Genomic DNA, 21,356 nt, shown 5'->3' with positions numbered 1-21,356 from the left:
TATTGATTTTTGTTAAAAAGTTACATCTCCATTTCGCTTCGACCACAGTGACTTAAATGCAACTAGTTGTAATTACGACTTTCCGTCAGAAAGATCATATTTACATGAATGCCACCAAAAAGTCGTAATTATGAGTAAGAAACCTTACCTTTCTTTAAGCCCAGGGTTTCCAAGTTGACAAGAAAAGATGTTGGATAAAATGGATACAGTGTCTGTATTTATTGTAAATTTGTTGTAATTAATTACCTTTTTTCATTTAACATAACGTGTTAATTGCATACAAAAATACATTAGTATGTTGAATGTACAATTTCTATGTACAATATGTATGTACTATGAAATAACAGTTTAAAAACATTGAAGAAATTTATTGTAGTACAGTTACATTGCCATCTGACCAAAGTGACACATCTGACGAGTTTAAAAACATTGAAGAAATTTATTGTAGTACAGTTACATTGCCATCTGACCAAAGTGACACATCTGACGTCGTAATTATGACTTCCCAACTCATAAACAAACTCCCCAGGAGGACCAGAATGCACCATTTGACTCACGCAGCATATTCCAAATCCTCTAAAGCCACATTTGTGTGAGGAACAGGCTAAAATTTATGATGCTTTTTGGTCTTATGATACTCATTTGAGATTTGTAAGATCAAAATCATACCATTTTAGTGTTAGGTTTTGTCCAATTACTCATATACCCACACACATCCACAAAACAAACACCTGATGACTGTCCCAGTGCATGGGAAGAGAGAGAGCGATCGGTGGGGAGCTTTTCAGGTTGATTGCACCCCATTAAAAGAAGCCATCTGTTTATCAGCAGAGCGACTGAAGAATTGGGAGCCATTCAGTTTTGTGGAGTGACCCCACCGTGGCCCTGAGAGAGAGAGCTGCCAGCTCGAGTCTGATCAGTCTGTCTCTGTCTCACTCACTATACTCACTGGCTCTTTCTTTCTCTCCCATGCTCCTTTTTTACTTCTTTTTGTATCCCTTTAAAACCATCTTTGCCCTCTTTCGTTTGAGGGCCAGGGCACACATTAAAGCCCTTTTTACACGTTTGCATTTTTAAAATCTCTTTTAACCTCACCCTTCGGTTATAGCCACACTTTGCATTCATGACTCATTGATTTGTGTTATTGCATGCGATATTTTATACTACCTATACTAAAAGACAGAAAAATATAGCAATGTAATGGGAATTTAAAACAGTGTTTTGGTATTATTTATTTACAGTTATACATGTAGTATGTATTGTTTTGAATTTGCTTGTATTTTTACATTTTCAATTTTAATTTTAGTTTTAGTAATTGTATGTGCTTTTGTAATTTTTTTTTTTTTTGTAAAGATTTCTTTTCTGCTTAATTTGTAATTCAGTTTTAGTTTTAGTACTGTACTTTTAGTACTTAAAAATATTTCTTTAAGTGAGTTGCCAAGGCAGAATCTCTCATTTTCCTTTACATTTTTCATCTAATTATTTATTTAATTTCAGCTTCTTTTTAATAGATTAAGTTTTAGTTAACAATAACAATACTGGTTTAAGAGCAAAGGAATAATGTACTGAAAAATACAAGAACACATTTCTATGCAAATCATTTGTGAGTCAGTTTTTACATAAGGCACTAAACTGAATCCCAATTTAATAATACCATTTTTTAAAACCACAGAGAAAGCAGGTCTACTCGTGTTTCGCAAATAAGCCACAATGAAAATATGTTTTCTGCAATACGTTAAACCACATGGGGGCACTGCATCCATTGTAATAACCACTTACAATGAACATCTAATGCGACTTTTTCTCAAGGTGATCTCTTAATATGTTTAATTTGACTTTTTACAGTCATATTGACATAAATTGTGAGGTTAACATTTGTATTGTGTTTAAAAGCTCAATGCAGTATCATAACTTGCATCATACAATTTATCTGAGTGATAAACCTAGTGACTTTTCCGGGATGTTAACAAACGCTGAGAAGAATAGGTTATTTGTAAATTAAGTACTTATGCAAACAGGTTGAGTGCTTTTTACTGTGCAGGTTGGAAAAAATAGTAAATCATATTAGCTTAAGAGAATGCATCTGAATCCATATTTTCAGGGATCTAAAGATGTTTTATTTCGCCAGTGTTATGATTTAGGCTGTTATGATTTGTAATATGTCCCTATCACATTTTCAGATTTTTTTTTTTTCCCTGAAATGAAATTCTGGATTAATCATATCAAACATTTTAAAATGCTATTATTGCGACTCTTCAGATTCAGCTTTTGCGTTTCCACCTAAAGTACTTGCAAGAAACCATAAAGGCTTTTATTATAATCAAACAAATGTTGTTTATCTTCAGAAGATTATTGTTATTATTATTATTTTTATTATTATTCCGGTTCAGATTGAGCTGAGTCGGCTGGAAAGTGCCCACGGCACGCCCGTTCACCCGGAGGTCGTCTCGCCTGCCGTTAGCCGGCCGTTGTTGCCATCTAAATGGGATCATGTGTATCAGAAAGGTGTCGGAGAGTGAGCTGAAAATCACTTTCACAAGTGGATGATTACCTCTGCCACATGTTAACCCAGATTGGCCCGCTTCCATGCACTCATTGCTCCCTCAACCTTGACTGGAGCTTTTTTCCCCCACAGGCGCTGTGTCCATTTATGAAGAATTGATTTCACCTCACCCATATTTCTGCACAGATCCTTTTTTTTTGTTACATTTTTAAGAATGTGTGCTTAATCAATAGCCTAAGATGTTTTTTCCTCTCTGTCATTGAGTGGACGTGACAGAATTCAGCCATTTGAGGAATTAACGAATGACAGCAAGCTACTGAAGTCCGTAAACTTCCTACATGGGGTTTACACCTTGGCTTTATGAACATAGTGTTATATTTTAACATGATTCGTTTTTAATCATGTCTGTGTCAGGGGACCTTTCAGCTTTCGATTTGATTAATCCATGACACTTATCATAATGTATTTTTTTCTCTGTAGGTATCTTTACGCCTTAGGCCAGAGAGTCTGGAAGCGATGGAAGAGGAGATATTTTGTGCTTGTTCAGGTGAGCAGATCTAATCACAACTTTATATATAAATTTAATTTAATTTGGTTAATTGGATTTTTGTCAAAATCATTATGCATATTTTTTTTCCAGCAGCAGCAAACTAATTCTTTGAATTTTTGAATCTCTCATGCATTTTGTCTTTGCAGTTGTTTTGTTTTTTTAATTAAAAATAAATAAATAGATTACTATCCTACATAACTACTAGCCTCCTGAAATAACAGCATCATTTTTGTGTTAAATATTTTACGAGAAAAAATAGAGTTTTAAGGAATGGTTTATAATTTGATTTGCGAACATATTGAATGTAAAATGACAGAAGTGGTATCATATGAATCAGCTGGTTCTCGTTTAATTCAGTGTGTAACACACACACACACAAATCTGACCAGTCAGAGAACATTGGGACATAATTATTTTTAATTGGTAAATTTGAGTTGCATAATTCTTGCATAAATTGTATAAATTTCTTGTTTTCATTTGATGTTACCTGTATTTGTACTGCATTTATGACATCATTTTCACAGTTTAGATCTAAATTGTATATTTTTGTATATCACACAAATATAGGATTTTTAGGACAAAATTGTGATTGTGTTAAGATGATCTCTGCTCTTTTCTGTTGTTCAGGTGAGTCAGTACACGTTTGCTATGTGCAGTTACCGGGAGAAGAAGTCAGAGCCGCATGAGCTGATGCAGCTGGACGGTTATACAGTAGATTACTCCGATCCGCAGCCAGGTACACACACACTTCAGCACTAATGGCTTATTTAGTAACTCAGTCAAATGCTCATGTGGGCGTTTAGATTTTATTTCAAAATTGGATGAATAATCTCAGTTCAAATGAATTTGAGTTGACCTCTGTCTTAAATTTGAATTTTGCATTTGCTGCTTTTGAAAGAGATGCACACGTTATGAGCTTGAAATGAAGTGGGTATGAAATATTCTGAATACCAGAATCTATTCAGTTACAGAGAACGAAATTATAGGGAAATAAAATATGAAGATTCTTATATTCTGTTTTAATAATAATAATGTAATTAAATGCATTATATATTATAAAATTTATATATAAAAAATATAATATTAATATAAATAATATACTTGTAAAATTTTTGATTATTTATAAAACTTATAAGTATATTTAAAATAAATATTTTTTATAATTGTAATATATATGTAAATTATGAATATATTCTATTTAATTTTATTTAGAATCTTATAAACTTGGAGGTATTAATCTCATCAGCAGACCGTTCTTTATGTGAGACAATTCTGGGCAAATTATTTGGATGATTGTATGAAAAGTAAAAAGTGACATGAATTGGCTGATATGGATTCATTTGCTAAAACAACATCTCTGCAGGTCTTCAGGGAGGGAGAGCTTTCTTCAGTGCTGTCCGAGAAGGCGATCTGGTGGTATTCGCCAGCAATGACGATCAGGACCGTGCTCTTTGGGTCCAGGCCATGTACCGTGCCACAGGCCAATCCTATAAACCAGTAGCGCCCGCCCAGAACCAGCAGAACTGCAGAGGAGGGAATGTGCAAAAAGATGCCCCTGTGTCCTTACTCAGTATGTATCTTTTATCCATCTTATAGGTACTTATATGATCCTAATAACTAAGCGTTTTTAAATAATTTGTTCTTCTTGATTTCATGCACTATGTTTTTTTTAATGCTCAAACCTAACACCTTCAAAGGTTGCCAAACAAATCTGTAAAAACAATGAGAAGGTGGGCTCTTTTTCTGCCACCTTCAGCTGTGCCTTCTTGAATGGACTTTGAAATCGGAGGTTGTGGTGGCCAGCCATCGATCCATTGGGCCACAGCACAGACACAGTCTAAACAAATGTCAGCGGGGGGGCTTGAATAACCCAAATACTGCTGCTGAGTGAAAGGAGGAACACTTACACAACTGAAATGCTACAGTTTGCTCACTTTCAACAAACAGAGAGTGAGCCGAATGAGGTTTATGTCATTATCGCTTTTGAAGAGCCGTTCTGAGATCTACAGGGCATTCATTTAGCACAGAATCTTACGTTAAAGCTGCGGAACATGGCTTAAAACTAGCATTTCGGTTTATAAATCTGGTCATATATATGAAATGACTCTAAAGCTGCTTTTTTGAGCATTGATGGTGATTGTAAACATAAAGACTGGCTTCTATGAGTTAATAATCACTCGACTTCACAAGCGCCGCCATTTGACTTTCATAAAACATTTTTCAAGGTCTCTTTCCTCTTGTCTTACTGGACCTCATACACAATCATTTTTTGACACATCTTTTCATATCTCCAAGGTTCCATACAAAAGCCACCTCAAATGATGGCGAATTGTACGACAACGAACATGGAAAGAGCATGGAAAAGTTCCTCATTGCCTGTCGGATCAAGAAAACCGCATGAATGTCTCAAATATCATCGCAGTCACTGATAACCGTGGTATTCGGCCAATTAAAAGTGCAGGCATTCTTTCAGAAATACTTCTTACGGATTGAATTTTATCAAGCGAATTTCAAAACGCCACTAAATGAATCCCAAAAATGCCAAAATCTAGTCCCATTTGATTCCTGTTAACAAAAATCCGCCACGTTTCGGCGAGTCGATGAAGTTATTAACTCGCCCTGACATTGGACTTCCTATCACTGATTGATTCGCACAGATCTGTCTCACCGCCTTATCCTCAACACTAACTTCTCGTAGCCAGATCGGTGTTTCTTTTCTTTTTTTCAAAGGCTCGGGTTTCATATTCTGAAGGAACACCAATGTCCTGTCTTGCCTCATTAGTCTTTCCGACTCCGGCTGGTTTCACTTGAAGCGACCCGCCGGGCCGTACCGGCGATATCGCCCCCGCTGCCATGTTGATACCTGTCATAAAGCTCCCATCCACCTTGTCGAGAGATGTCAGATGGATGTGACTGCTGGCGTGACCGCCTGCCTCTCCCGGACCAGGAAGCCCCTTCAGCTGGGATTAAAGACGACGCCCCCCTCCACACTGACTCTGTCCGCTTGTCCATGGATAATAGCGGTAACTTAAAGTTGACACGGATCAATGTGCTGCTCCTGTCAAACCCGATCCGTCAGACTCGCAACGTGGATCAATACCACGCCTCGCTCCTCTTCATCCCCTTTTGTCTCTTTTCTATCTATCACGTCCCCTTTCTCAATGTAATGAATGTAAAATGACCTACATCGAATTAAAAGAACAGACAATGGGCCGACTCTTGGGAGATCCTACTTCTGCGCACCCAACAAGTGATGTTTTGGGGGGAACCAACAAATGCTCACACTGCTTCCAGGCAAGAACGGGGCTTTTCACCATCAATACCAAGTCGTTGGCATGCCAGAAATGGCAGCGTTAATAAAAGCAATCACTAATGCTCGTCTCAAGAAGGTGCCGCTGGCCATGGAGGCGTCAGGAGATGTGTCTCAAAAGCCTTGGTCTTTTGTGGTCCTTAAGAAGCGAAGGCCCTCGCTCCGCATATGTGGGCTCTCAACACGCCGCCAGCGAGTGTTAGGCTTTTCACAGACCTCCCATTAGCCCATTTTGAGGACGTTTGTGAAAGGACTGGAAATGAACTTGGGCACACTTTTAGTGCTTTCTCTTGCTTTTTCTGCCTCGCGTTCTTTCTCTCGGCTCCCTCCTCCCCCTACCTCCGACCTGACCCCACCCCCCTTCCTCATCATCATCAACATGAAAACATCATCATTTTTTTTTTTTTCTTTTTTTCTCCTGCATTCAATTTCCCCTTGTTCCTCTCCACCCAAGCCATGTCAGGAAGTCTGAATGTGTACTGGAGAGACCGTTGGCCAACATGTGCACGTGTTCGTCCTAATTACAGCGCTCTCACAAAGGTGCGCTCCTTTTACTCAAGGTCGAGACTCAATCAGAATGAGTGACATCACATTTATACAACACACCTGTCTTCACCAGTGACCAAAAATTGCTTTAAGTGCTTTGAAGTCACACATTATTGTTTATATTCTGTTTCCACACATCAGCGTTTTAAACGTTTAATGCGCTAAAGATCAGAACATTCAGCCTGTCGGGCACAGAGTGTTTTTTTTAGCTAGACCTGGCCTTTATTTTAAAAGGCTGAATGCTGGTTTGAATGCGAGAGGTGTTCGATTGGTAAATTAGAGCACTTTGGTGCCGATATTTATGTGGGCATGTGGACAAAGTGCTAATATTTTACAGCAGTTTACAGGCATGCTTCCCTAACGTTTCAGAGCGCCTGCCAGTTTTTGCAGCAGAAATGTGGAGTTTCACAGCATAGCTTTGGCCAAAAGAGGTGAAATACAAACACTCAGGCTGTGTGCGAAGATGGAGAGTGTGTAACCAAACACAGATTTCTGACTTTTACACAGCGTTTCAAGGTGTGAACCACACTTATGTTCTGCCACGGTGGCTTCATTTGAATAGTTGTAGTAGTACATAAAAAATCGTTCATAATATACATTTACCCTTTTATATGAAACTGGGAATGCTATCAAAGATGATTTTGAAAATAATGAAATGTTATTTCCTTTGCCCTAATTGATGTCGTCATGTATTTACAGCACAAACAGGCATTAACTGGCCATCTCTCATGGTGGGGATTGGGATTTTCAGTCTCGTATGCCAGCACATGCCATATTTCTGACTGTGTGTGTTTCTGGTGCAGGTCTGGAGAAGACTCAGAGACAGGGAGTGGAGGAGCTCATCTCTGCCATGCCCTGCAACTTCGACCATGCCAGCTTGTTCATCATCCTGCAGAAACACACACTCGTACACCGAATGAACGACTCCTTTTCCTGCCTGGTGAGAACACAAAAGTGTGCTGTGATGCAGAAGAGTGTTGTTGTTATCTGAATAATCACACATATTATATAAAATGTGTTTTTATTCAGCTAGCTAGCGATTTCTCTGAACAATTCTGGTTCCCAACTTTTTTCTTTTTTTTTTTTTTACTTTTGGGAAACACATATTTGGAAAAGAAAGTGGAGATATAATTTAGGTAATAAATATATGTAACATAAATGTAACATGTATGCGTTTGACTTGTTTGGGAATTGGTTGAACTGCATTGGTTTTGATTCACTAATAGGAACTGACTCATAAGAATCATTCATTTGGGAATCGGTTGGACTGCACTGGTTGTGCTATATGTTTTTAATTCACTAAAAATATCCAGATCAGAGTAATTAATTCTCGAATCACTGGTCGCATGAATGGTTTTAATTCCCTAAATCGAACCAGGATATAAGAATCATTCTTTCAGAATTGGTTTAGACTGCAATGGCTGTGCTGCATGGTGTTGATTTACTTTGTTAGAACGATTCTTCATTAGAATTGTTTATTTGGTAATCATTAGGCTGTATATGCTTGTTGGGCTCTGTATGTTTTTACATTTAATTAGCATAATAAGTCTGTTGATCACATCCAGGTCGTCTCATAAGTGAGTGTGTTATGTGTTGGTGAAAGTATTAAATATGGGGACGGGATTGTATGACTGGAGGGGAGGGATGTAGCCCTCCGGCTGAGTCAGGGCTCATGGTTAAGACAGGGATAAACGCTTCCAATCAATACAACCCAAATAGGAAAACCATCCGCTTACATCCCGTCTTCTCCATTTACTGCCTTGAATAAAAGATCCCTGCTGGGGACTGAGTTAGTATGTTTATGTCTGTGTGCGTGTGATGAAATTGGAACAGTCACATATATGGCTGAATTGTCCCTGATTGACTACGAGTTGGGTGGAGGTACCAAACACAACTAATGGTGCAAATTCAAATGTTAGTTTTTGTATTACTCCATACACAATATACAGTTACATGTAAGCATACATTTTTCACCATTTGCTGTTAACACCCTCAGTTGTTTTTTTTCCCTCTGTCTTTTCGTCTCCATTGTCGCTTCGTACCTGCTCTGAGTGAGCACCTTCTGTTGTCCATTCAGCTTCTGAATGACTCTGTCTGCGTTTGGCTCTTTGTGAAGGCTCTGCAGCCTTTGTTCAAACTTCTGTGTTCACCTAAAAGAGAGCCACAAAAGCCACCTGAATGTGCTGCTTTTCTCATGCCTTCTGGGATGTGACATCTGTGGGGGAGTGGGCCTGGGTTCAAGCAAACGAATGAGGGGGAATGGGATTTTTCAGCAGACTACATAAATACTATATGATAGCCTACAAAATGTATTTTATAGATTATGGGTCGCTAGTGCAATTTTTGCACTAAATGCCATAAAAATCCTCAGACCTTCCAAAAATCATTTCAATACATTTGTGACCCAGGACCACAAAAATTGTAGTCTTAAGTCGCTGTGGTATATTTTTAGCAATAGCCAAAAAAAACATTGTATGGGTCAAAATTATAGATTTTTATTTTATGCCAAAAATCATTAGGATATTAAGTAAAGATCATGTTCCATGAAGATTAGTAATATGTATAGCTAAGAATTAATTTGGGCAACTTCAAAGGCGATTTTCTCAGTATTTTGATTTTTTTTACACCCTCAGATTCCAGATTTTCAAATAGTAGTATCTTGGCCAAATATTGTCCAATCCTAATAAACCATACATCAGTGGAACCATGCATCAATTTTGAAAAATCAACACTTAAGACAAGGTTTTGTGGTCCTGGGTCACATTTGATGAAGCAAGCTAATGTGTCAAAAGCATCAGTGACTCGTTAATCTGTTAGTTTCATACTTTTTTTTTTCTTCTTTTTTTTTTGTGATTTTGTATGATGTTACATACACTTTACAAAAAAATCTAGATTAAAATAATATGATAAATGCAATTTTTGAACAAAGCATTCAAGTCTCAGATTTTCAAACTCACTTCAGAAAACTCACAATCAATACATGCAGCCTCAAGGAAAATCAATAAGTGGTGCTGTTGTAAAGCACAACTTTTTTTTTTATTATTTTGCGTCAGCTGTCGTTTGATACAGGGATTAGGCTCAGTGAGCTGTTAGTGATTCAAAGACCAATATTTGGATTTTTTTTCTCTTGACTACAGGGAATGTGTACACTGGAGTCATTGGACTGCGTGTGTATCTTTGAAAGTGATTAAAAAAAAGTGTATTTTTGCAATCAAAAAGTTCAGGCTGTGAATGTGTCCTCAAATTAGGGGCAGTGATGACCAGTCATGCTTCAACCTTAATGTAATTACTCACATCCCCTTCACCCTCCGTCCCATAATCACACATTCTCCCTGTGACACACTCCTCCACATTCACCTTATTAACATCCATAATGGCCTCTAGATGGGACATAAAAAAGCTTCCTATTACTGTCAGTTACTGGTGGAAATAAAGTGATTCAGGACTTGACCACACAAGAGACACACATAAAACTAGCAGGCTAACAGGAGCAATGGACACTTTTGTCTCATTAGCTTGGTTTGTCAATTATTCTGAAATAAATGTTAGGTCCAAGGTTTGGTATGTCTAAGATGCAAAAAAATTTGGCATTTTACTGCAAAAAACAGCATCTAATGCACTAGCAACCCATAGTCCAGTTTAGTCGAGTGCTGTTTTCATTGCAAACATCCAGCTTATTATATATATATATATATATATATATAAATATATATATATAGGACATTTTATATATATTTACTTATTTATTTACTTACTCTGACAACAGTTAATTCCTAAACTATAAATAGTTGCGTAATAAAAATTAGTAAAAAAGGTTAAATAAAAATTTATTTATTTTTTTTTTAACCATACAGAACCTTAATTTGTTTCTATTAGTAAAGTTTCTATAATATGTGTTAAGCCAAAAAAAAAAAAAAACTAAATTGGTTTTGTCATCCACAAGCAAGGTTTTGTCATCAGTCTCTCCTTCTGTGTGTGTGTGAGCCAGACTGGGCCGTGTTGGTTAGGATGATGCTGCTGCCGTCTCAGTCGGTCGTTAGCGGTTAATTGAGCGGTAGGAGCCAAGACACGAGCAGGCCATCTGTTTGCCAGAGTGGAACATCTTGTGGCACTCGGCTCGGCGCTGGGCCACCGTGCCTCAGCCCTGAATGGTGCAATATTAATAGATCTGACCAAGAAGAGAAGAGATGTACTGTGACAAAGAAGAAAGTTGTAGAGACAAAGTGGAAAGATGGGCAGTAGCTCAGGCCTTTTTTTTTGCTGGCTAAGTTGGGCAAGTAGTTCAAATTTGCACTTGCCCTGACAATATTTCCACTGGCTCCAATATATATATATATTACATTATAATTTCTTAAATTTTTATTTACTCCATGACAACAATACATTCATAAACTATACATACCATATAGTTTATACTGTATATAGTTTATATACATAATGTGTGTATATATATATATATATTTATACACACACACACACACACACACACACATATATATATATATATATATATATATATATATATATATATATATATATACATACACATATATATATATATATATATATATATATATATATATATATAATGGGTTAAAAAAAAAAAAAAAACGTTTTTTTACTGTATATATATATATATATATATATATATATATATATATATATATATATATATATAATATATATATACACACACAGTAAAAAACTTTAGGTTGTTTTTTTTTAACCCAACTGTTGGGTTACACATATTGGGTCACTGTGTTGGGTTATCTTAAAATTTGTTGGGTCATTTATTTTCAGCGTTGGGTTATTTTTAGTTATAACCCAACTGTTGGGTTAAATATGGTTCCCGCTTCACTCCGTTCAAATTTTAACGGTCTAGTCAGCGACTCAGCGGACATCAGAGGCAGCCTGCGTGATTATGAAAGGTAAGTAACTGTTAATATAATTTTATGATGTATATAACTTTTATAACATTAAGTAATGTGTACTGAAACGTTAATTAAATCTTAAAACTATTTAAAAAAAAAATGAAGATTTGATTCCCTTTAGTCAGTTTTCTTTTCTTCCCCAGAGAATCAGATTGATTGTAAATGAATATGCTATTCCCGAAAAGAAAGAGAATCAAAGGCAGTCCGCTCTTTCAGCGGAAATTCGTACCAGTGCCCCAAACTTACATAACGTTAATCCTACAACAGACGTTTAAGATTTGAAAGTGTTGTTTTAAGGTAAAAAAAAAAAAAAAACATACATACAGTTGTTTAACATAGCCATGCATGTTGTATTAAATCCATTACAAGAATAATGGAATGGCCTGTAATTATAGTAATTTTTTTTTCTATTGATGCTATAACAATTTTGCATTTATATTAAATGTGTTATACTAAATATGTTTTTACTTATGTTTTAGATAAATGGATTCCTTTGTAAAGGAAAGATTACAACAGCGGAACCTCTGCGATTTCATAGAAACATTTCAAGGTAAGTAATTATTTAATTTAGTGATGTATGAGTTTTTTTTGTTTTGTTTTTTTAAACCTTTTTTTTTTTAATGGTAATGAACGGCCTCCTCTGGTGTATACTAGTTTCTCCCAAGACTTTTTTCTCCCTCTACCACCAAAAAGGAGTTTTTTGCCACAGTTGCCTGTGACATGCTCAAAGGATCAAAGCATTAATGGGTCTGTTCACCCAAAAATAACAATATGACTACAGTGGTTCAAACTTAATGTTATGAAGCGACGAGAATACTTTTTTAGCACAAAAACAAAAATAACCCCTTTATTCAACAAATTCCTCTGTCCCCTGTCATACTGCTACACTATTTTCATTGCAGAACTCAGGTTCAGTATTGGCCGATGCATGCATGTCATGTTGACGGTGGAGCCGGGCAGTAATGATTCGGCATTCAGATGTAAGTACACGGAAGCTGTCACTAATGTCAACTGCTTATGTCAGCAGTTCACACTGGTAAATAAAGTTGTTACTTTTATTTTGTTTTTGCACACAAAACGTATTCTTGTTGCTTCATAATATTAAGGTTGAACCGCTGTAGTCACATTGACTGTTTTATCGATGTCTTTAATACCTTTCTGGACTTTCAAAGATGCAATGACATTGCTGTGTGGTTCAGAAACCTCTCGGATTTCATCAAAAATATATTTATTTGTGTTCCGAAGATGAAAGAAGATCTTACAGGTTTGGGAAGACTTGAGGGTGAGTAATTATTGACAGAAATTTCATTTTAGGGTGAACTAACCATTTAAGTCATGAATTTTTATAGCAGCTCTCTGATAAAACTACTTGGAGGGGGCGATATTACCAAAATCTTTACCACAATATGAGACATTTGTATCCACAGTAAGCACAGGCATTTCAATTTAGTAATTAAGTTAGACGTTACTCGTTACTCCAAACCTGTATGAATTTCTTTGTTCTGCTGAACACAAAGGAAGATATTTGGAAGAATGTCAGTAACCAAACAGATCTTGCCCCCCATTGTCTACCATAGGCAGTTCAAGTTGGATAGAAAGACCTTTGGCATATACTTTGTAACTTTTCAAATAGTTTACATGCGCAGACAGCTATAATATTACTACCTAAAGGAAGAGTAAAATCCAAAAAATTACGCTGCTCTGTACATAAACTCTTTCCTTCAGTGATTCTGTTTGTAATCCACAGATCTCATGACTAAGGGTCATTCATTACTTTTAGAGTTAACCAAGTTTAATTCACTTAAAGACTGCTTCAGTTTTACTTTTACACAGTGTAACACTGCTGTTTTTTTCTGTGATTCATTTGTAAACATATTGAATCCCTAGAATGTTTATCATATATGCCAACTGAAGTTTATTTATTCTTTCAAGGTTCCAAATGTCTTGGTGCTTGGAGACAAAGAAAATTCCTTTTAAGTTTGCATCATTTTCAATGGAGAAGCAGTTGAAAAAGAGACCTTACTTCAAAATGTTCTACATCTATGACATAAACTACCCAAATCCCTCTACTCCAATTTGGGAGTTCTTGCATCATGCAGTCTATAATATTCCTGGAGGAGTTCCTTCTACACATTGCTGCCTCCTAAAAAACTTTGTATTCAGTGTTACTGATCATCAGTAGCCAAAACACATTAAAGGGTTAGTTCAACCAATCAGTTCCATCAAAAATATCTTAATTTGTGTTCTGAAGATGAACGGAGGTCTTAACGGGTTTGGAACAACATGAGGGTGAGTAATTAATGACTGAATTTCCATATTTGGGAGAACTATCCTTTTAAGGCGTTTATAACATAATGCATATGGTGTACACTGTAGCCTTTTTTAAGGATATGTTTATTTCTTAAAGGATTATAAAGGTATGTCCTTGGTGTACACATTTGTGTAGTTTTCTGAATTGGTATACTGAATGTGCACATTTGTTATTTAAATTTGTATACCGTATGTGCACAAATGTTTAGGTTGTATATGTCTGTACTGTATGTGCACATCTGTGTTTTAAATGTGTATTATATGTGCACCTGTGTAGGTTTTGAATTGGTAAACCATATGTGCACCTTTTTTTTTTGGTATACCGTATGTGCACATTTTTATGAATATTTGTACTGTTTGTGCATATTTGTGGTATTTTAATCTATGTATATTGTATGGATACATTTGTTTTGAATTTAATGTGTATTTTGAATATTTGTACTTCAACATTTCTTTGCCATGTGTTCTACATGTTCACTGGTGTATTTTGAATTCATGCAAATAATTGTGCATATTTATATTAAATAATAGGCTCACCAATATTGAGTAAATTTGTATTTGAACATATTTGAAAACAGTGTCTTTTATTCATTAAAATAATCTCATGAATAAAAGTAGTTAAACCAACTATTGGGTTATTTTTAACCCAACTGGCTTTTAACCCAATCAATCAATCAATATATAGATATATATATATATATATTATATATATATATATATATATATATATATATATATATATATATATATATAATTTAAGTTCAGTTTTTTTCTTAACATTTCTAATTTTATATATACTGTACATATGTGTTTGTGTGTATATGTACACACACACACACACACATATATATATATATATATATATATATATATAATAACATGAGATAATATTTATTATACAATTTCTATAATACAATAAATGCAATTTGTGAACAAAGCCTTCAAGTCTCAGATTTTCAAACTCACTTAAATATTTCCACTGGCTCAAAAAAATTATACTTTTTTATTTAGCATTTTTAAATGTCTATAACTAAAAGAAGTTACAACAGCATATTAGGTTTTTAAGCAAAAATATCTTGGAATTATGAATTTTATGTCCCTCCATAACAACAAAAAATTTATAAAGTTGTTGTATTTGTTTATAATTAACTTTTATCATTTTTGTGCATCTCAATGTATTGCTAAGCCCTGTGGATGTCAGAGAGTGATAAAAACAAGATGCAAGTGCCCAAAATTAACTTTTTTAATTAATTAACTTTCTTTTTTTTTTTTTTTTTAAGTGTTCATAAAACTTTAGTTTGCATTATTTTTTTATTGTGCATTGTTCACATGACCTTGCAGGCCGTTGTTTTCACTTGCATCATTGCAAGGTTTTTCCCTCATTTTCATTTTAGATGCTTAATATTACACTATATAAAAAATAAATAAATACATAAAAGATTTTTTGAAATTATAAATAATACAAAGATTATTGGAGTCTAGAACCATTTCTGGAAATAGCAGAAAAGTATGTTTTCTGATATATATTTTAAGAAAAATCATATATATTTTTAGAAGAATATTTAGAGAGACTAATATTTTGGTCTTTCTACTTCAAAATTTCCCATTTAATCCAGTCTGTTACTTGCCGATTATTTAATTATTTGTTAAATTTAGTAGCAATTGAAAATTGTTTCTACACTGATTTTTTTTTTCAGTGTAGAAATACTCCACATACACCACATGAGGTTCTGGAGGGGGAAAACTTTTGACATCCTAGAAAAACTTCTGATGATAAATTTTCCACAGAGGTAGAACTTGTTAAAACCTGACAATTCTTTTCTTTAGTAGATGCTTTGTACGTCTAAAAGGTTACAGCCAACTGGTGAGTAACTCCTTTTATTTACTCACCCAAGCCAATTTTTACTTAAAGGATTAATTCACTTCCAGAATAAAAAAAAAAAAATCCTGATAATTTACTCACCCCCATGTCACCCAAGATGTTCATGTCTTTCTGTCTTCAGTCGCAAAGAAACGTTCTTTTCACGTTCATTTGTAAACACTGGGTCGGTACTTCCACCAGTGTCTAGCTAGTGCAAGATGAGCATTTGTGATTAAAAAGTATATAAATTCTTCTTTTTTTTTTTTTTCTAAGAAAATGACCAATCCTTTCACTAGATAAGACCCGTATTCCTCGGCTGGGATCATGTAGAGCCCTTTGAATCTGCATTGAAACTGCAATTTGGACTTTCAACCCATTGGCCACCACTGAAATCCATTATATGAAGAAAAATCCTGGAATGTTTTCCCCAAAAACCTTAATTTCTTTACAACTGAAGAAAGAAAGAAAGACATGAACATCTTTGATGACTTGGGGGTGAATAAATGAGCAGGAAGTGTTTATTCTGGAAGTGAACTAATCCTTTAAAGTTGAGCATTTATTTTGAACCCTTTATGTGAGTATGAGAAACTTGCTTTGAGATTGCAAGGTTGGATGCTCTTTGTGTAACGTATTATACGCACATTCATATAGTATCAGTAGATTTTGAAGAGCTTGAAAGAAGTCTGACTGTATTGTAAGCACTTACTGTAATGTAAATAGCAATAGAACAGGTTTGCATAGATCAGACAGACCTTTTGATGAAAGAAGGGCCGTGGATGAGATGGACGTGGACATACAGTAGCTCAAAATATACCCGCATCAGCTTTGTTCAAATCAGCGTTGGACTTTAATGAAGCTTGCTGTCTTTGCTCCTGCATGAAGGTTGTGGGGTCTCGGTATCTCGGCTGCTGCTCAGTGCTGTTAGCACCGGTCCCTCGTGACTATCAGTCTCCTGCGAACGTCTGAGACATATCGCAGTTCTCCTGATTCGCCGCCCTCCGCACCGTCGTGGGCGAGCAGCCCCCTCAAAGTGTTAATTTGCTAACGTTCCTTCAGAGAAGGCGTCTTAATTAAGTTTGTAAGATTCATGCCTAATTTAGTTATTATGTGAAGGATGAATGAGCTAATGATTGCAACAGGAGCCTCGCGGCGTTCTCCACTCGCCCGCATTATGTGTGACTTTTCTGCCTATGAATTAATTGTTTGCACTTAACCTTGCACTCGTTTGTTTAAATGTTGGAAATAGACGGGGTGTTTTTAACAATATTTTTTGGAAGAGCTCATCTTGCACGCTGCGGTTTTGTTTTTTTGTGTGTCTTGGCGTGAAATGAGAGGCGTGCTGAAATTAGACACTTCATGTTCAATTAGCGTAGCAGTGTTGTTGAGGAGAAACTACAGTAGGTACGCTCGGTAAATGTCGTGACTTCATAGAGGTCCTGCAGGGGTCGCGCAGAGGCAGCGGCGTTTGAAAAACTTTTTCTTCGCTGTTTGCTGTGGTTGCTTTTGGCCTTCAGATACAGAACGTGTTTGTTTCGTGCCTTTATTAAGCGACATGTATTCAAGGTCCAAAATAAACACCAAAATAAGCACCAAATGCAAGTTAAAAATAGACTTTCCTGAGGTTTATTTATTGGAAGAATGATAGTCTTATGCTGATGTAATGACGTGAGAAAATCAAATCAAAGAAAAACTGTATAAACGTTTATTAAAAGTTGTAACCGACATGTTTTTACCAGAGTAAATGATATACAGTTGGATATTTACAAGCCTCAGAGAGAATGAACATATATGAGCTAGTATTTTTGAAGAAATAACAAATAAATTTAAGTAACTAAAATGTAACTGTACTTAATTGCTTATTTAATAAGTATTTTTAATATACTTGTTTATGCTTAGTTACTTATTTACAATTAGTTATAACAACTTAAAATATGTTGAGATAGCTTAAATATACAACTTAACTAAAGTTATCTAACTTGTCATTTTAAGTCAAGTACGAACACTTAATTTTAAGTCGAAACAACAAATTGTTACTTATTCTAATGTTGAATTTTAAGTATACACTAGAGTATTTTATGGTATTTTATGTTTTTAAATTAAGTCTCTTATGCTCACCAAGGCTCTGTTTACTTAATCAACAATACAGTAAAAACAGTAATATTCTGAAATTACATCCTAAAATAGCTGTTATATATATATTACTCATCAGTATATTATCATTCTAATATACTGATTTGCTGCTCAAGAAGCATTTATTATTATCAGTGTTTAAATTTTTTTTTTGCTGCTTAATGTTTCTGTGGAAATAGTTAAGTAAATTTTTCAGGATTATTTTTAAAGTTTAAAAGAGCAGCATTTATTTGAAATCTATATCTTTTGCAGCATTATAGATGTCTTTACTGTCATTTTAATCAGTATTGTATTGTAGTATAGTAGAGTATAAATAGTCCAGAGAATTTATTCTGATCCTGTTGTTGTGTTTCAGGGTTGGTTCAGCCCAGGCCAGGTGTTTGTTCTGGACGAGTACTGCGCTCGATACGGGGTGAGGGGCTGTCATCGTCACCTCTGCTACCTGAAAGACCTGATGGATTTTTCGGATAACAACACCCTGGTGGACCCGACCCTCCTACACTACAGCTATGCCTTCTGTGCCTCACATGTCCACGGAAACAGGTTCATGAACGCCGGGTTATTTTGTGCAACTTTTCATTGACATTTAATTTACATTTATGCATTTGTCACCTGCTTCTATCCAAAGTTCCTTCCACTGCATTCAAGGTAAACTTTTTTTTTTTATCAGTCCTTGCTTTTCCTTGGAATTGAACTCATGACCTTGGCAATGCTACAGAAAGGAAGTCTAGACAGAATAAAATTAATCTAAAGAAAATAAATCAGTTTTATAAATAGTGTTGCGTTTTTACAAACATTTTTACCTGTAAGTGGCGGTGATATATTATTTTATATTATATATACACACACACTATTTCTTTGTTTACATTTGTGTAATAAAATCACAAAGATGTATATATATATATATATATGTGTATGGTGTGTGTGGTGTGTGTGTTTGTGTGTGTGGTGTGTGTGTGTGGCTTCTATACATGAATGTTTATATGAGTATTTGATTTTTTTTATGTGGTATACAATTAGCACAGACAATTACATTTCATATGGGATAGTACAAAAAATTGTTTTTATTTATTTATTTTTTTATATATATATATATATATATATATATATATTATATATATATATTTAATTTTTTTTTTTTTTTTTTTTTTTTTTTTTTTTGTAGTGTATGCATTTTATTTTGGGCAACATTTTACATGTTCATTATGGGAAAGATCGAAAGATATTTAAAAAAATATAATGCAAGCACCTGACGTGCAAAACAGATTTATATATAAATTCATGCATAAAAACAAGCACTTTAGCAATGCCCTAGTGACCTTTCAAATAGCAAGGAACATTTGCTTTCCATGGAGGTTGTGCATTTTTTGTTCTCACGTATTAAGTGTTTGAAATCAAGGATTTCATTTGTGTTGGACAAATGAGAAGTCCCACATGTTTGATAGATCACAAAAAGAAAAAAAAACACTCCGAATGGCTTTTGTCCACACATAATGGGTGGGCATACAAAAGGAACGACAAGACAGAAGAATTTCTTTAATCACTCGGGAGGCGCTCAGCATGGCTGCCATGTTCCCGCTTCACTCAAAGAAAGACAGAGAGTGTCTGCTTGGCAAATTAATTAATGGCTCTCTATTATCTCAAAACGCAAAGCAATTAAACCATAATTACGGAGTCCGTTTGTGCTGCTTCTACATTTTTTCTTTCATAAGGCCTCCGAGGATCCGATTTTCATATAACAGGCTTGTTTTCTGTAATTGATTGTGTGAATTATTGACGGTTTGACATTACTTGAAGACGGAAATGTGCTTTACGTTAGCGGTGAGAGGACTGAATGCGGCTCGGGTATGAGCAATGTCCCTTGTCCACTTGTTGTGTAGTCCTTTGTGTTTAGCGTATACTGAAAGCTGTTCGTTTTCCACTTACCTCGAATCAGCCGTCAATTGACTTATTAGATGTTAAATACACACGGATGTGCTCCCTCTCTTTGATGGCTTATTTAGTCAATTAGGAACAGTAATGATTAGCCTCTCTAGCTAATCACCAGTTACAATTGAGGAAAATTGGCACGAGTAGCTTTTTGTTGGAGGAGGTGTCATTTGAATAATGACAGTTCAGCTGTGAAGCCCAAAGAGAGTGTTCTTGGGAATATATATAGGGGAAATTTAGACGTCAGAAAGTGAAGTAACTAAAAATAATGAACTCTTATTCACTCTGCATGATATCCATTATAGTGCACAGATCTTCCAAATACATTTTTAGCCAGTCAAGATGATGTTATGATTCAATATGACTTCTTTATATGTCAGTTTATGATGGCATAAGATCATTTTAATCTAGGAGCATCAAGGCTTTAACTTGTGCGCAGGTAGAAAATAACACTAGCCTCAACACTTGTCCAGACAACCTCGAATCTTCAGTTCAGATGAGAATGCATCCACTCAACTGATCTAACACATCAATCGATAACTCAGTGAGTGCTAGTGACAGTGTGGCCTTGCTCACGGTGAGTGTGCAGCTTCAAACCTGGGGAGAAAATGTCTTATAGTTGCCATCTTCTTTATCTTCATTTCATGACAGCTTTATTTCTGATCTTCCACCCACTGACTCTAGTAGACCACAACAGAGAGCAGACACATTTCTGCAGGCTTGGTTCCAGGAATTAATTTTCTTCATAGGGATTTCAAAAATGTATTAGTAAAATATTTTTAACAATAATGTTAGGAATTACTGTTTTAATATTATAGTTGTTATTTTAGAACATTTATATCAAATAATCAGTAAATAATAAAAAAAACTACTTTAAGGCAGTATTTTTACGATTATTTTACGATATTCATATTTATATATTTATTTATATATATATATATATATATATATAAATATATAAATATATATATATATATAGATAGATAGATATATAGATAGATGAAAATATATATATGTGTGTGTGTGTGTGTGTGTGTGTGTGTAAAATAAACATTTAATAATAAATTATATAGAAGAAAATAATTATTAAATGTAATATTTTTATAAATATTTATAATTTAGTAAAAATATACATTTAAAAAAAATAATATATACATATATATACACACACACACACACACAGACAACTCCAAACACTGCCGATCTTTTGCTGTAATTTCGGTTGCTCTAGTAACAGCAGCTTCTCTGATTGGTGAATCTCTTTTCGGAATTATGGGTCGTGAATT

At 35.0% G+C, this 21,356-nt stretch overlaps 1 protein-coding gene across 14 annotated transcripts in view; it reads left to right on the top strand.

The window, feature by feature from the left end:
- Window positions 1-21,356, top strand: part of LOC109113744 (calcium-dependent secretion activator 2-like) — a 133,428-nt gene that overhangs the window by 77,061 nt on the left and 35,011 nt on the right. For all 14 annotated transcript variants that reach the window (XM_042715520.1, XM_042715517.1, XM_042715524.1 and 11 more), the window contains exons 9-13: window positions 2,984-3,050; window positions 3,681-3,789; window positions 4,417-4,623; window positions 7,713-7,849; window positions 18,497-18,684. In XM_042715520.1, coding sequence (XP_042571454.1) covers window positions 2,984-3,050; window positions 3,681-3,789; window positions 4,417-4,623; window positions 7,713-7,849; window positions 18,497-18,684 — 708 coding nt within the window. The remainder of the gene's footprint in view (window positions 1-2,983; window positions 3,051-3,680; window positions 3,790-4,416; window positions 4,624-7,712; window positions 7,850-18,496; window positions 18,685-21,356) is intronic.

The sequence above is a fragment of the Cyprinus carpio genome, chromosome A25 (assembly GCF_018340385.1).
Source record: "Cyprinus carpio isolate SPL01 chromosome A25, ASM1834038v1, whole genome shotgun sequence".
Taxonomy (NCBI): domain Eukaryota; kingdom Metazoa; phylum Chordata; class Actinopteri; order Cypriniformes; family Cyprinidae; genus Cyprinus; species Cyprinus carpio.
Note: the sequence above shows the minus strand (reverse complement) of the source record. Positions and strands in the feature narration are given on the sequence as shown.